Source organism: Bicyclus anynana, chromosome 25 (genome assembly GCF_947172395.1).
Source record: "Bicyclus anynana chromosome 25, ilBicAnyn1.1, whole genome shotgun sequence".
In the NCBI taxonomy this organism is placed as follows: Eukaryota; Metazoa; Arthropoda; class Insecta; order Lepidoptera; family Nymphalidae; genus Bicyclus; species Bicyclus anynana.
In genome coordinates this window covers 9,995,139-10,008,372 of record NC_069107.1, presented here as the reverse complement: position 1 = coordinate 10,008,372, position 13,234 = coordinate 9,995,139, and the positions used below count along the sequence as shown (strand labels likewise).

General features: G+C 39.1%; 1 protein-coding gene across 3 annotated transcripts in view; it reads right to left on the bottom strand.

Moving 5' to 3' along the window:
* Positions 1 to 60: 60 nt before the first annotated feature.
* LOC112051387 (ATP-binding cassette sub-family D member) overlaps positions 61 to 13,234 on the bottom strand; it is an 89,499-nt gene continuing 76,325 nt past the window's right edge. For all 3 annotated transcript variants that reach the window (XM_024089999.2, XM_024090000.2, XM_024089998.2), the window contains 8 exons: positions 11,840 to 12,014; positions 11,092 to 11,198; positions 10,433 to 10,589; positions 9,697 to 9,850; positions 8,934 to 9,080; positions 4,504 to 4,728; positions 4,008 to 4,133; positions 61 to 3,294 (listed from right to left, as the gene is read on the bottom strand). In XM_024089999.2, coding sequence (XP_023945767.2) covers positions 3,150 to 3,294; positions 4,008 to 4,133; positions 4,504 to 4,728; positions 8,934 to 9,080; positions 9,697 to 9,850; positions 10,433 to 10,589; positions 11,092 to 11,198; positions 11,840 to 12,014 — 1,236 coding nt within the window. In that variant the 3' untranslated portion in view covers positions 61 to 3,149. The remainder of the gene's footprint in view (positions 3,295 to 4,007; positions 4,134 to 4,503; positions 4,729 to 8,933; positions 9,081 to 9,696; positions 9,851 to 10,432; positions 10,590 to 11,091; positions 11,199 to 11,839; positions 12,015 to 13,234) is intronic.

Sequence of the window (13,234 nt, the reverse complement as noted above, 5' to 3'; positions counted from 1 at the left end):
CAAATGAGATATAAGGGAAGGGTGAGAGAGGATATTATATTCTAAAGAAAAACAAAAGAATTCATATATAAAACCCCGTTTATTCTTATCATCGCCAACACATCGGTCAGCAGTATTCATTCTATGTCATACAATATAATATGTTACACGTATTTACAATTATTCACACTAAAATCACAATCTACTAAATATACTACACTCCGTCCGTGCGTCGATATGTATAGAATAGTGGCTGTCCAGAACTTTGTCATCATAGATCATATAATTCAAATCAAAAAATATATATTTTTCAATAATTTTACACAATTTTCTAATGTAGACTGAAATTTTGTCATTTCTAAAAATGGCGTGATATTTAAATGAAATAAAAACATAGCTTACTAGATATTAACATTTTTTAAAACTTATGGAGATCTTTATTTTATTTTCACTATTTTTTTTCACTACACAATAATTGTATATTATCCATGCCATGCAAAAAAAATCAATAAAAAAAGTGTGCAAAAACCACACGATTGAAACTGTAAAATAATCATTTTAATCATTAAATTATCATTTTAATCATTATTTAATCTATTCAATAAGATCTTTAATAATCTGTAGTAACTTTCTAGTGCTGCCATCTATTAAAACCAATTACAAAGTTATAAGAAAATACATACTTTTATACATATTTTATAACAAATATTTTATGATTTCCATAAATAAACACGTACCTGCGTGTAAGTTTAGTCTGGACAGCCTCACAATAAAAAAAAAATATTAAGCCAAAATAGACAGCCGTCGCATGTCTGTAACTAGCTTTAGTCATACTAAATAGTCTTAATATAAAACAAATACACTAAAGTTACTGTAAACAACTATAAGTTGTCACAATACTCGATTTACTAACATACAAATATGTGTATCCCGAATTATTTTTTTTGTAGGCTTATCGGATACACTTTGGGATAACTTTGCCAAAATTTGACAGACAAAGCAAATAAAACTTTTTAAAAAGTAAAATATACCACTAGTATTTTACCAGTTGTGCTTAGTATTAGTACAAAAATTACAAGTAGTTTCTTTTTTTCCCGCAATATAGCAAGATTTTTGTTTTTGTCAGGCTTTAAATTAGACCAGGCGCTATAAAGTATTGAGTATACATAATTCGAGAACCGCATTTTATTTATTTTTGAACTCCGAAAAGCATTAGTGTCGAGTATTATAAGGACTGAACAAATTATTTGTGTTACTTTTATTGCTTGTTTTATTGAGAATATAAATTTTTTTATTATGACATATTCACACTAATAGCCAAATGAGGCAAATTGAGCAAATACTACTAAGGTTATATATACTTTACTTCTTGTTGCGAAAATAAAATAGAAGGGGGTGACACCAAAGGGGATAGGATATGACAAAAGAATGGACCAACAAACCTCCTGGCAACATGCAGAATCGTAATCTACATGCTTTTCTGAATTTAAAACTGTACACAAAATGTGGTCCTCGACTAATGCACACTCACATCCTCACAACGCCTGGTCTAAAGCTTTTATAAGATTCTATCAAATTTAGGCAAAGTTACTATAACTTACAACACCTATTTAAAATTATGTAAATCTTCTTTGTGTTATCACATTAAAAATATTACTAAGGTAACATTCATATAAAAAAAAAAACTTTAAAATACTAAAAATTATACTAATAACTGGTATACCTAGATATATACGTTTGACTGAAAGACCTTAAAATCACTTTATCTGTAGACTTTTTAGTTTATCTCCTCTGTTTTATGCTAAGGGTAGTTTTGGATCGAATTATCATAAATAAAATACGGATAAAGTATAAATAGTAAATATAATAAAGATAATTTCGGAAAATCTCAATTTAAAAAGAAATCTCTAATTTTTAAAAAATATAATCCAATATCATGGCATTAAAATCTCAAAAGTCGAAAATTTATTTTGTATTTATGTGGTGGTATATCTTTATTTACTTTACAATATGGTATGTTATAGTTTATAACTTGATTCTACGTATTTTGATATCACTAAAGTCCATGTAAGTTCAATTGTTTGACATCACTAAGTCCATGTAAGTTCAATTGTTTGACATCACTGTAATACACATAAGTTGGTTTGTTTGACGCGACTGTTATTGAAGTTTACGGCGTTATCTTATGTGACGTCACTAGAGCCTTTACCTATTTGTTATGATTTATGACTCCATGTAAGTTTCTTTGTTTGACATCACTGAAATACACGTAAACTAGTTTGTTTGACGTGACTCACAGCACACTGAAATTATGTCTATGTAGCTTATGTTCTGACATCATTGAAGTCTATAAAAATACGTAATCATCGTCTTATGTATGACAGTTGCTGACGGTGACGTCACTCGATGGTCTGCTATTTATTTGTTTGTTGTTTGCTACAGATGTTTTATGACTTCATGTCAGTTTCGTTGTTTGACATCACTGAAATACACGTAAACTAGCTTGTTTGACGAGACTGACAGCACACTGAAAAATTACACTGTTGCATTGTTTGACGTGACTACAGTCTATATAAGTTAATGACGTTACGCCACTCCATGTAAGTTTCGTTGTTTGACATCACTGACGTTTGCGGAGTTACCTTGTTTGACAATACCAAAGTCTATGTAGATTATGTTCTGACATCATTGAAGTAACTAAAGTTACGTAATCATCGTCATGTGTATGACATTTGCTCACTGTGGCGTCACTCGATGGTCTGCTATTAATTAGGTATGTTTTATGACTCCATGTAAGTTTCGTTGTTCGACATCACTGACGTTACCTTGTTTGACAATACCAAAGTCTATGTAAATTACGTTCTATGACATCATTGAAGTATTATATAATGATTTATTTATTTTGCTATCATCCGCGAAAAGTCGACGAACCCATGCGACAACGTCACCCAGGCCCGACAAAATACTCTCTGCGTACGTTTCACCCCGAAACTGGAGCATCCCCGGACCTGGGTGACGTTGTCGCATGGATTCGTCGACTTTTCGCAGATGATAGAAAAATAAATAAATCATTATATAATCATGATGAACTTCCGCAAAGTAACGCCTGCTTCTATCCAATATCATTGAAGTCTTTATAGTCACGTATATGACAGTTGTTAGCTGTGACGTCACTCGATGGTCTGCTCCCGGTCAGTTTCCGCCATCTCGGCGATGCGCGGCAGGGTGGGCGTGATGGCGGGCGCGTCCTTCTCCAGCGGGCGGAAGGACCAGCCGCCCGCGCCGTCGAACTCCAGCACGTGGGTGTGATACCTCCTGTTAATCGTTAAAAAATTATTATTAGGGTTCCGTACCCAAAGATATTTATATATTAAGTATTACTAAGACTTCGCTATCCGTTCGTCCGTTTGTCACTCGGTTGAACCGTGATAGTTAGACATTTGAAATTTTCACAGATTATGTATTTCTGTTGCCTCTTTTTTTGTTACGTTTTATTTTTTTTTATCTTATTCTATTTGTTATTAAATAGAATAAAATGAAAAAAATAGAACGCAGTTATCACTCCGGAGCACTTGAGTTGCCTGACAAAGTGGACGAGCCCGGCTCCGTCAGTTCCGCCTTTCGAATTGTGCGAGGTAGTCTGCGCCAGAGGCTGGGAACCGTTCAGTGTGGTGGAGTCTGTGTTGAGCTGGTGAGTTCCGTACACATGGAATAAAGGAGGCAGGGCCGGCCCGTCCATACGGCGAACGGAGCAGTCGCTCCAGGCGCCAAATCCTAGAGAGCGCCGAAATGATAATCCTGCTCAACCGTAGACGGTACTGCGCCTAATTTTCAATTGGTCACCCCAGAGTATGGTCAAGATCTTCGCGTTCCATACTTACTTTACACTCATAATTTGGTATAGGTATCTACATATTATTAGGAACAAACAGGAGAGGCGCCATAATTGCTTCATTGCGCCATCTCGCTCCATTTTAAAATTTACTTCGGACCGGCGCTGAAAGGAGGCAGTTTTGTTGGATATTTACCAGACGCTGGGGCGGTGGGTGATCGACAGCAGCGTGATGCCCTCCTTGATGGCCTCCTCGTACATCACCACCTCCGTCTCCAGAGAGACTGCACTCGTGCACTCGTCGAGAAGAGCGTACACCGGTCTGGAAATTAACAAACAACATCTTCATTGTCACATAATAACAAAGAGGGTCATTGAAGGAATTGAAGAAATAGAGTCGAATGATGAAACAGTTTGAAAAAATACAGGCAATCGAAAATGTTCGTGAAGTCATTGAACAAGAAGAAAACAAAACAACAACTATTACATAGCATAAACAAATAGAGCATTAGTAGCAATGCTCCGAATCCTATGGACCACATTTCGGACCAACGCATTTATACTATTCAAGCAAGTTAAAACAAGGTTCTTTACAAACTGTCTTGAGGGTATTCTACAATACTTCAGACCGATTGCCAGAAAAAACGCACCAGCCGCACCACGCGCAGGATGTGCATGTGTGCAGTGGTCACCTGTGGTAGAACATCCTGGCGCACGCCATCCTCTGCTTCTCCCCGCCGGACAGCGTGCTCCGCCAGTCGCAGACGGCGCGCAGGCCGCCGTGGCGCGCCGCGCACGCGTCCAGCCGCACCACGCGCAGGATGTGCATGGCGCGCGCCTCCGCCGCCGCGTCCGCCGCCTCCACGCGCGACGGGTACGTGATCTGGTCGATCAGCGACCCCATCGACATGTACGGCCTGGGGACAGGAACAATCGCGTTAGTTAATAAAAAAATCGGTTGTAAAGTCGGTTTACTGACGATAGTTGAACGTGACAACGTCAGAAAATATTGATGCAATGGTTGCATTTTTCAAAAGAAAGAAAAGAAAGAAAGAAAGAAAAAAGCTTTATTAGTGAATTATGCCACACAACACAATTTGTTCTTGAACAATATCCTGCGATGTGTGGCACAACCCAGTAAACGGATCCAACTCAGCATAATGCTGCATACTCTTTAAATAAAAAGAGCATGCAGCGCTGGTTTTCAGTTGGAACCGTTGACCAGATGCCGCCACAAACACAGCACACAACAACCTTATTAACTAAAATAAACAATAATAATAACTTAAACTTAAAATAGTACATTACAATTAACTAAAATAAAAAGGGAAAAACAATAAAATACCATACTAAAAAATAACAACGTGAGAAGAAAAAATATTAAAAATAAAATTATATCATATATACAAAGGTATTTACAAATTTATGCAATTCTTATACCTACAACCTATAAGAAAGAAAACTCCGCCACATGATGTTGGAATTCAATCTGCTTTTCAAGTAGAAATCTCTTTAGCAGTTTTTTAAATGCGAATTTAGACTTAAGATTTTTTAATGGAGGGGGAATGTTATTCCAACATTTAGTGGCGGAGTAGGTAAATGAACCTCTAAAGGCGGCAGTACGGTGAGGTGGTATCCGTAATTGATTACGGCAGCTTCGACGCTCCGTTCCGCCACCATCACCCGCCCAAGTGAATTTATTTAGAAGGTATAGCGGTTTACCCTGATTAAAAACACCGAAAAGTAGGCCTGCCAAATGATACTTTCGTCTAGATCTCATTTTTAGTAACCCAAAATTATTTAAAAATGGAGTGACGTGTGCTTTTGAGGGAACATCAAAACAAAAACGAGTACAAGCATTTTGCACACGCTGTATTAGACGTTTAGTCCTGCATAGAAGTCGCGGGCCATAAACAATATCTCCATAATTCAGCTTAGAAAGGACTAAGGCTTCTACTAAACGGATACGCAGCTCTTGGGAGAGGTAGTTACGTATTTTGTAAATGATTTTTAGTCGGTAGAAACAATTACGAACTACCTCTGCAACATGGTCTTCAAACCTAAGATCTGAGTCCATCAATAGACCAAGATTACGCGCCTTGAAAACTCGATCCAATGTATTGCCTTTAATATGTATGTTAACAGTAGCCAAGTTGACTTTGTGCAAGAGTTTATTTGTACCGAATAACATAAACTTGGACTTCGATGGATTAAGGACAAGAGAGTTGCGGTCAGACCAATTTGCAATTCGATCAAGGTCTTCGTTAATACTATTCACAGCTTGGTTTATGTCCTCCGGCTTACATGAGTAATATATTTGCAAGTCATCCGCATATATATGGTACTTGCAGTTTCTAATTTCATGTATAATATCTGCACAATAGATTATAAAAAGTAGCGGACCTAAAACTGAACCCTGTGGAACGCCTCTGGTGACAGAAGTTGACGCTGAACGACGCTTGCTACCATCTTCGTATCCTAATTCTACAAACTGCGTACGATTACTCAGGTAGCTGTCAAACCACTTGACAGCATTAACATCAAACCCATAGTAGGATAACTTAGATAATAGAAGTGCGATATTTATACTGTCAAATGCTCTGGAGAAATCGAGGAGCACCATAACAGTGCACATACCTGAGTCCTGCGATTTAAGAATGTTGTCTGTAACGTCCAGGAGAGCCGTCACAGTCCCACGACCAGCCCTAAAACCTGATTGGTAATCCGGCAAGATCTGCTGCTTCTCCAAATATCTTAGAACTTGCTGATGTACAGCTTTTTCTAAGACTTTTGAGAAGCAAGATAAAATGCTAATTGGACGTAGGTCCTTTGGGGTTTGGGGGTCCGGTATTTTAGGTAGGGGACGTATTAAAGCAGTTTTCCAGTCACTAGGGAAAACAAAGGTAGTGATTGACATATTAATAATGGATTTAATAGTGTCTACGCAATGTGGTAACATCATAAATAACATGTCAAGAGTAATTTGGTCAGTTCCCTCAGCATTCGAATGAAGGTTTTTAAGGATTTTTAATAAACTTAGGTCAGAGATAGTGGATAGAGAAAAAGTATCAGTATAAAGACGATTAAATTCGTAATATGTAAGCAAGGAAAAAGATGTAAAGTTAAAACCGGGAACATTAAGAAACTGCACATTTATTGAATCAGGATCGGTGAAATGAGCTGGTAATGCAATGTTTTTGTTGGGTAGTACTGTAGTCTTTAAATTTTTCCACATAACATTTGGGAATTTAATTTTACTATTAAGAAAACACCCGGATGGAACGAAGTTCCTTTCGATTAATTTAGTGATGGAATTGTAATATTCTTTTTTAAAGTGATAATAATATTTTTCTTATTATTACAAATATAATATTAAACTTAATCAGTAGGCTCAATTTTAGTAATAATTGACTGTGTTGTGGTAACTGAAGTAGGAAACAATGTTAATTTCATAAATCAAATTCTTCGGGTTTTTTGAGGTTGGTGGATCTTTTGAGTTTGGGCGGTCTTTTGGAGTTGGGGGTTTTTTTGGGTTTGGGGTATTTTGGAGATGGGGGGTTTTTTGGGTTTAGGGGGTCTTTTGAATTTGGGGGAGGCTTTTGGGGTGAGAAGACATTTGGGTTTGGGGGTCTTTTGGGGTTAGGGGAGTCTTTTAGGGTGAGGGGGGTCTTTCGGGTTGGGGGTCTTTTGGGGTTGGGGGGTCTTTAGTCTTTTGGGTTTGGGGGGTATTTTGGGGTGAGGGGGTCTTTGGGGTTTGGGAGTCTTTTGAGGTGAGGGGGTCTTTTGGATTTGGGGGGTCTTTCGGGGTTAGAGGGTCTTTTGAGGTTGGGAGTCTTTTGTGGTTGGGGGTCTTTTGGGGTTGGGGGGGGGCTTTTGGGTTTGAGGGGTCAAGTCTCTTGACTTGAAACAGGAGGACCAGGCTTACAACTAAATACTAAGTATAGCAAAAAGTGTCGTTACAACTTTATGGTCTTAATTTTTTCCGTCTAGCCCCCTTTCGCAACTCGCGATAAGGAACTTTCGTTGCAATAAGATACTGTTCGTTTATTTTAAAATACTGTTCAATAATCTTCATAGACCAGAATATATTTTTTTTATTGTAAAAAAACGTTGGTAACCCTAGTGCGAGATATACTTTATTTCTTGTAAAAAAGGTAGCAACCCTAAAGCGAGGGAACGACGCATGACGTCATCTTTTTTCGAGTTTGCAGCTGGCTTCATCGTATTATAAGACGTTATCACGTCAAAAAAGAAGAAAAAATGCGAGTCACGAGTGCGCTAGAGACGCTCGACAGAAATGACAATCTAAATTGCTTTAATTTAATTATATATTGAATTTAATTAAGAATCATCTATTGTCGAGGAGGTGTAAAGAAAATGTTGGCACCAACAACATAGAAACTTTTAAAATAGTCTGTGGTTATAAAATCAGTCCGAAGTTCGCTCTGTCAAGTGCAAGTGTCAAACGTGCCAACTTCAACTGTAACGCGTTACTTTACCAAGCGATTTACCCCGAATTGTAAAATCGATTGAAACAGCAGCTATCCAGCTCGCCGGCAAACACGATATTATGCGGAACATACATATCAGTCGTGCGCGGCGTATCAGCTTCAGATAAAGGAGAGTTCACACAAGCTGACAAATAAATAACTTGTAGTATTTATTTATTTATTTATTTAATATGAAGCAATACCATACATTACATTATACAATATAATAATAATAATTACAAGTTACATTTTATTACATAATGCAAGTTACATTTTATTACATAATGCAAGTTATGGATACCCAGTTTGTAGTAAGTCAAGGAAACTCGAAGAGCAAGTACTGGGCTCGCTTTGCCGCGATTTAGCCGGTATAACCGTAATGGTGGTAGGATTAAATATAGTATACCAATGGTGAAGAATGGAATTTTGATGAAGATAAGCCATCCCAAAGAAAATTAAATTCATATCGCGTGATTCTCCACAACTCCTCCCAACTCCTGTTTCTGATACATCCATACATTTATAGTTACATATTCACTACAACAATAAATATGTATGTAAATATGGGTATTTAAAATGTAACCCGACGGGAATCGGCTAGTATAGACCATTCGCCGCTGTAGTATACGCACCTCTGCGGTATGTAGAACATGACGGGGCGCGCGAGGCAGTGCGGCGGCGCGCCCGGCTCGGCGGCGCAGTGCGCGCACTCGCAGGGCTTCGGCACGCTCAGCTCGCCGCCGAACACGGGCCACAGCCCGGAGATTATGCGGAACAAACTGCGGAACATTACTCCATATAACAGTGTCCTTTAGTCCACACGACTGAAATAAAACTTCTTTCAAAAATAAAAAAAAACAAAGCGCCATCTGTGAGCATCAGGCATAACTGCATCCAGTGTGCGAAAAGGGTTTGTTTCAAAGCTCTCTAAGAACGCCATCTACTGGTAATTTAAAATAACAATCACTGTTTCACTATGCCTGTAGATGGCAGCACGCATTTTAAAAGCATCGCCCGATTACACTTTTCGTAATGCGAAAGTAAGTCGGTGAATGACTTACTTTCCAAGTCATGCCTGCGTAAACATAAGAAATGTTCTTCCCGACTATTCTGATATATTCTGATATGTTTCAGATTAAACTTTAAGAACCAGCACGTCTCGCCAATGTTTATAGAAAATAAAAATACTTTAAAGAGATTTCTGAGAGAGAAGTGAGATTTTCATAAAACTGTATCGAAACGAGATAAATATGAATAATAAATTATCGTTGAAAATAAAAATCTTCTCGCTCATAGAGTAGGTTGGTGCACAACTGATTTCGAATTTAAGTACATTTTTTGTATAACATAACATAACTTCCTTAAGTGTGTTCAGTACATTCAGCTGCAACTAACCTGGACTTCCCGCATCCGTTGGGCCCCACGATGAGCAGATGCGTGCCCGGCTTTAGCTCCAGCGTGACGCCGCTGGCGACCACGTCGCACGCGGGCGTCACTATCGGCACGTTCTTGAGCCGGATCGACAGGTCCGTCGTGTACGAGATCTTACCTACAAACGACAAATGAAATCCTTATAACACATGCATAAGTTGCATGAAATCTATACTAATATTATGAAGTTTAAGAATTTTCTGTTTGTTTGAACGCGCTAATCTCAGGAACTACTGGTCCGATTTGAAAAATTCTTTCAGTGTTAGATAACCCATTTATCGAAGAAGGCAATAGGCTATATTATCCCCGTATTCCGTCGGGAACGGGTACCACGCAGGTGAAACTGCGCGGCGCCAGCTAGTAATTACTATATACGTGATAATTAATACTATATTAAGCTCGTTATGAACTGTCTCGCCGAATGCTGCTTTATCACTTGCCATCAGGTGAGATTGTAGTCAACGGCTACCTTGCAAAGAATAAAAAAAATAAAAAATTGGACCGTTATCGCCAAATGGCCCAGATGGTGATGATGAGTCGCAAATGATCTGTACGCTTCAGGTTATCTGTTACTGTAATTGGAGAGCATGTTTATTTGCTACAAGTACGACCACCACCAGCATGTCCGACACGCGCGTGGCGTACCCGGCCGCGTCCGCACTCCCTGCAAACGTAGCACTGTCTCCCCTGGCGCACGTACCCTGCGGCACGGGCTGCCGGTCGCGGAAGGTGACCTGGAAGCCGGCGGCGGGCGCGGCCACGTGCACGGCGCGCACGCAGCGCCCGCGGGCCACCTCGCCGAACACCACCAGCATGTCCGACACGCGCGTGGCGTAGCCCGCCAGCGTCACCACTTCCTGCAAACGTATTTATTTGAGCCTTAAACACCTAAAATGCATAAAGTAATTTAAAAAAAAGAATGTGCTTTAGACCGCACAACTGAAGTAAAACTTCTTTAAAAATAAAAAACAAAGCGCCATCTATGAGCACCAATCGTAACTGCGTCGCAAAAGGTTCTTGTAATATACAAAAAGGGATTGTTTCAAAGTTCTAGAAAATTAAGAATAATCTCAGGTATACATGTTTTCTCCAGATGTAAAAATTTAACTAAAAGAAAATTAACCTTTTAAACTATAAAAGTTTAGAAATGAGGTTGATTCTTAATATACAATACACAGTACAAGCAACAGGAAGACGCTTGAAATATTCCCAGAATATTGAGTTACATTGATATATACTTAAATTAAAATAAATATTTAAGAGGGGCTACCATACAAATATGACTTCTTTTTGCCAATTTTATAGTACGGAAGTCACTCTTGGCCGGTTTTCTAATTAAATTTTTTTTAAGAATTTTACCTTATAACTAGACATAAGCCTCTCGATGGCATCCGCTGCGGAGTTGAGCAGGTTCCTAGAGGTGGTCATGTACTCAGTCCTCGAGCTGATGCTCTCGTGGGATGTGCCTGGAAATTATTGCCAAAACTTAGAAATACATCAAATTCAATAAAAAAATTAATAGTTTCATCAGAAGACTCTTTTATAGGGCACGAAAGCCACGAATACTATTATGATTATCTTTGCATTAATTCAGTTCATAGGCTGAATTTAGTTGGCCATAGGAACTCTGTTATGAAATGACATAGCCCCGTTGAATTTGGGCTTGTTTAATTACTTTACGACGGAATGCTCAAGAAAATGACAAGACACCGCAACCCTGCGCTTAAATGTTCGCCTTAACATTTGTGAAGCTATTAAGAATGCAGTAGACCAGGGTTCCTCGAAGTTTCGGCTCCACGAACCCCTGTTAAAATTTCCAAGTGTCAGTGAACCCCTTACTAACTAATAACTAATGGAAGCCCCCCCCCCCCCCCCCAATAAAAAATTGTCTGTTGAAGAAAATAAGGCTTTTATTTGAATAAAAAATAGCACAAAGTACCAAAAGACAATTTTAACATTAATTCTGACTTGGTATCAGTTACCTAAATCTTGTCGCGAGCCCCCTACCGTCGAATGGCGAACCCTTAGGGGTTCGCGTACTCCACTTTGAGAAACCTTGCAGTAGACAATTTTTATGTGTTAACTAGATAATAACGGTTCAACGTACTGTCTCCCCTGGTGCCGGTGAGGATGGGCAGCGCCAGCATGACCATGCCGGTGCCGGACCACACGTACTTCATGCAGAACTGCTCCAGCATCACGTACCACAGCTTCTTGTTGAACACCGACGTCATCTGCGCCACCAGCTGCTTGTACGCCGACTGTAGTTGGCCCAGCTCCACCTGTAACACACCACCAGCCTTTGTTTATACAAGCTATTTTTATTGTATAAAAAAGGGTAAAGAATTATTTACAAACATTTCTGTATCATATTATATTTCCCTGAATTCAAGGAATTATATCCCTTTATGTCAAAGCACCATATTCCTGGATGTCATGACAATATATCGCTGCATATTAAGGCACTGTATTCCTGGATGTCAAGGCACTATATCCCTATATATCAAGGCACTATATTCCTAGACGTCATGGCTCTAAAGCATTGGTTGTCAAGGCACTATATTCCTAGACGTCATGGCTCTAAAGCATTGGTTGTCAAGGCACTATATTCCTAGACGTCATGGCTCTAAAGCATTGGTTGTCAAGGCACTATATTCCTAGACGTCATGGCTCTAAAGCATTGGTTGTCAAGGCACTATATTCCTAGACGTCATGGCTCTAAAGCATTGGTTGTCAAGGCACTATATTCCTAGACGTCATGGCTCTAAAGCATTGGTTGTCAAGGCACTATATTCCTAGACGTCATGGCTCTAAAGCATTGGTTGTCAAGGCACTATATTCCTAGACGTCATGGCTCTAAAACATTGGTTGTCAAGGCACTATATTCCTAGACGTCATGGCTCTAAAGCATTGGTTGTCAAGGCACTATATTCCTAGACGTCATGGCTCTAAAGCATTGGTTGTCAAGGCACTATATTCCTAGACGTCATGGCTCTAAAGCATTGGTTGTCAAGGCACTATATTCCTAGACGTCATGGCTCTAAAGCATTGGTTGTCAAGGCACTATATTCCTAGACGTCATGGCTCTAAAGCATTGGTTGTCAAGGCACTATATTCCTAGACGTCATGGCTCTAAAGCATTGGTTGTCAAGGCACTATATTCCTAGACGTCATGGCTCTAAAGCATTGGTTGTCAAGGCACTATATTCCTAGACGTCATGGCTCTAAAGCATTGGTTGTCAAGGCACTATATTCCTAGACGTCATGGCTCTAAAGCATTGGTTGTCAAGGCACTATATTCCTAGACGTCATGGCTCTAAAGCATTGGTTGTCAAGGCACTATATTCCAGAATGTAAAGGCTCTATCTGTAGCCCTTTTTGTTTAAGCATTATAGCCTTGATGTTAATACACTATATCCTTGGATGTCAAAGCAATATTATATTCAAATGTCACTATATCCCTGGATATCAAGTTACTTTATTCCTGAATGTCAAGGTACTA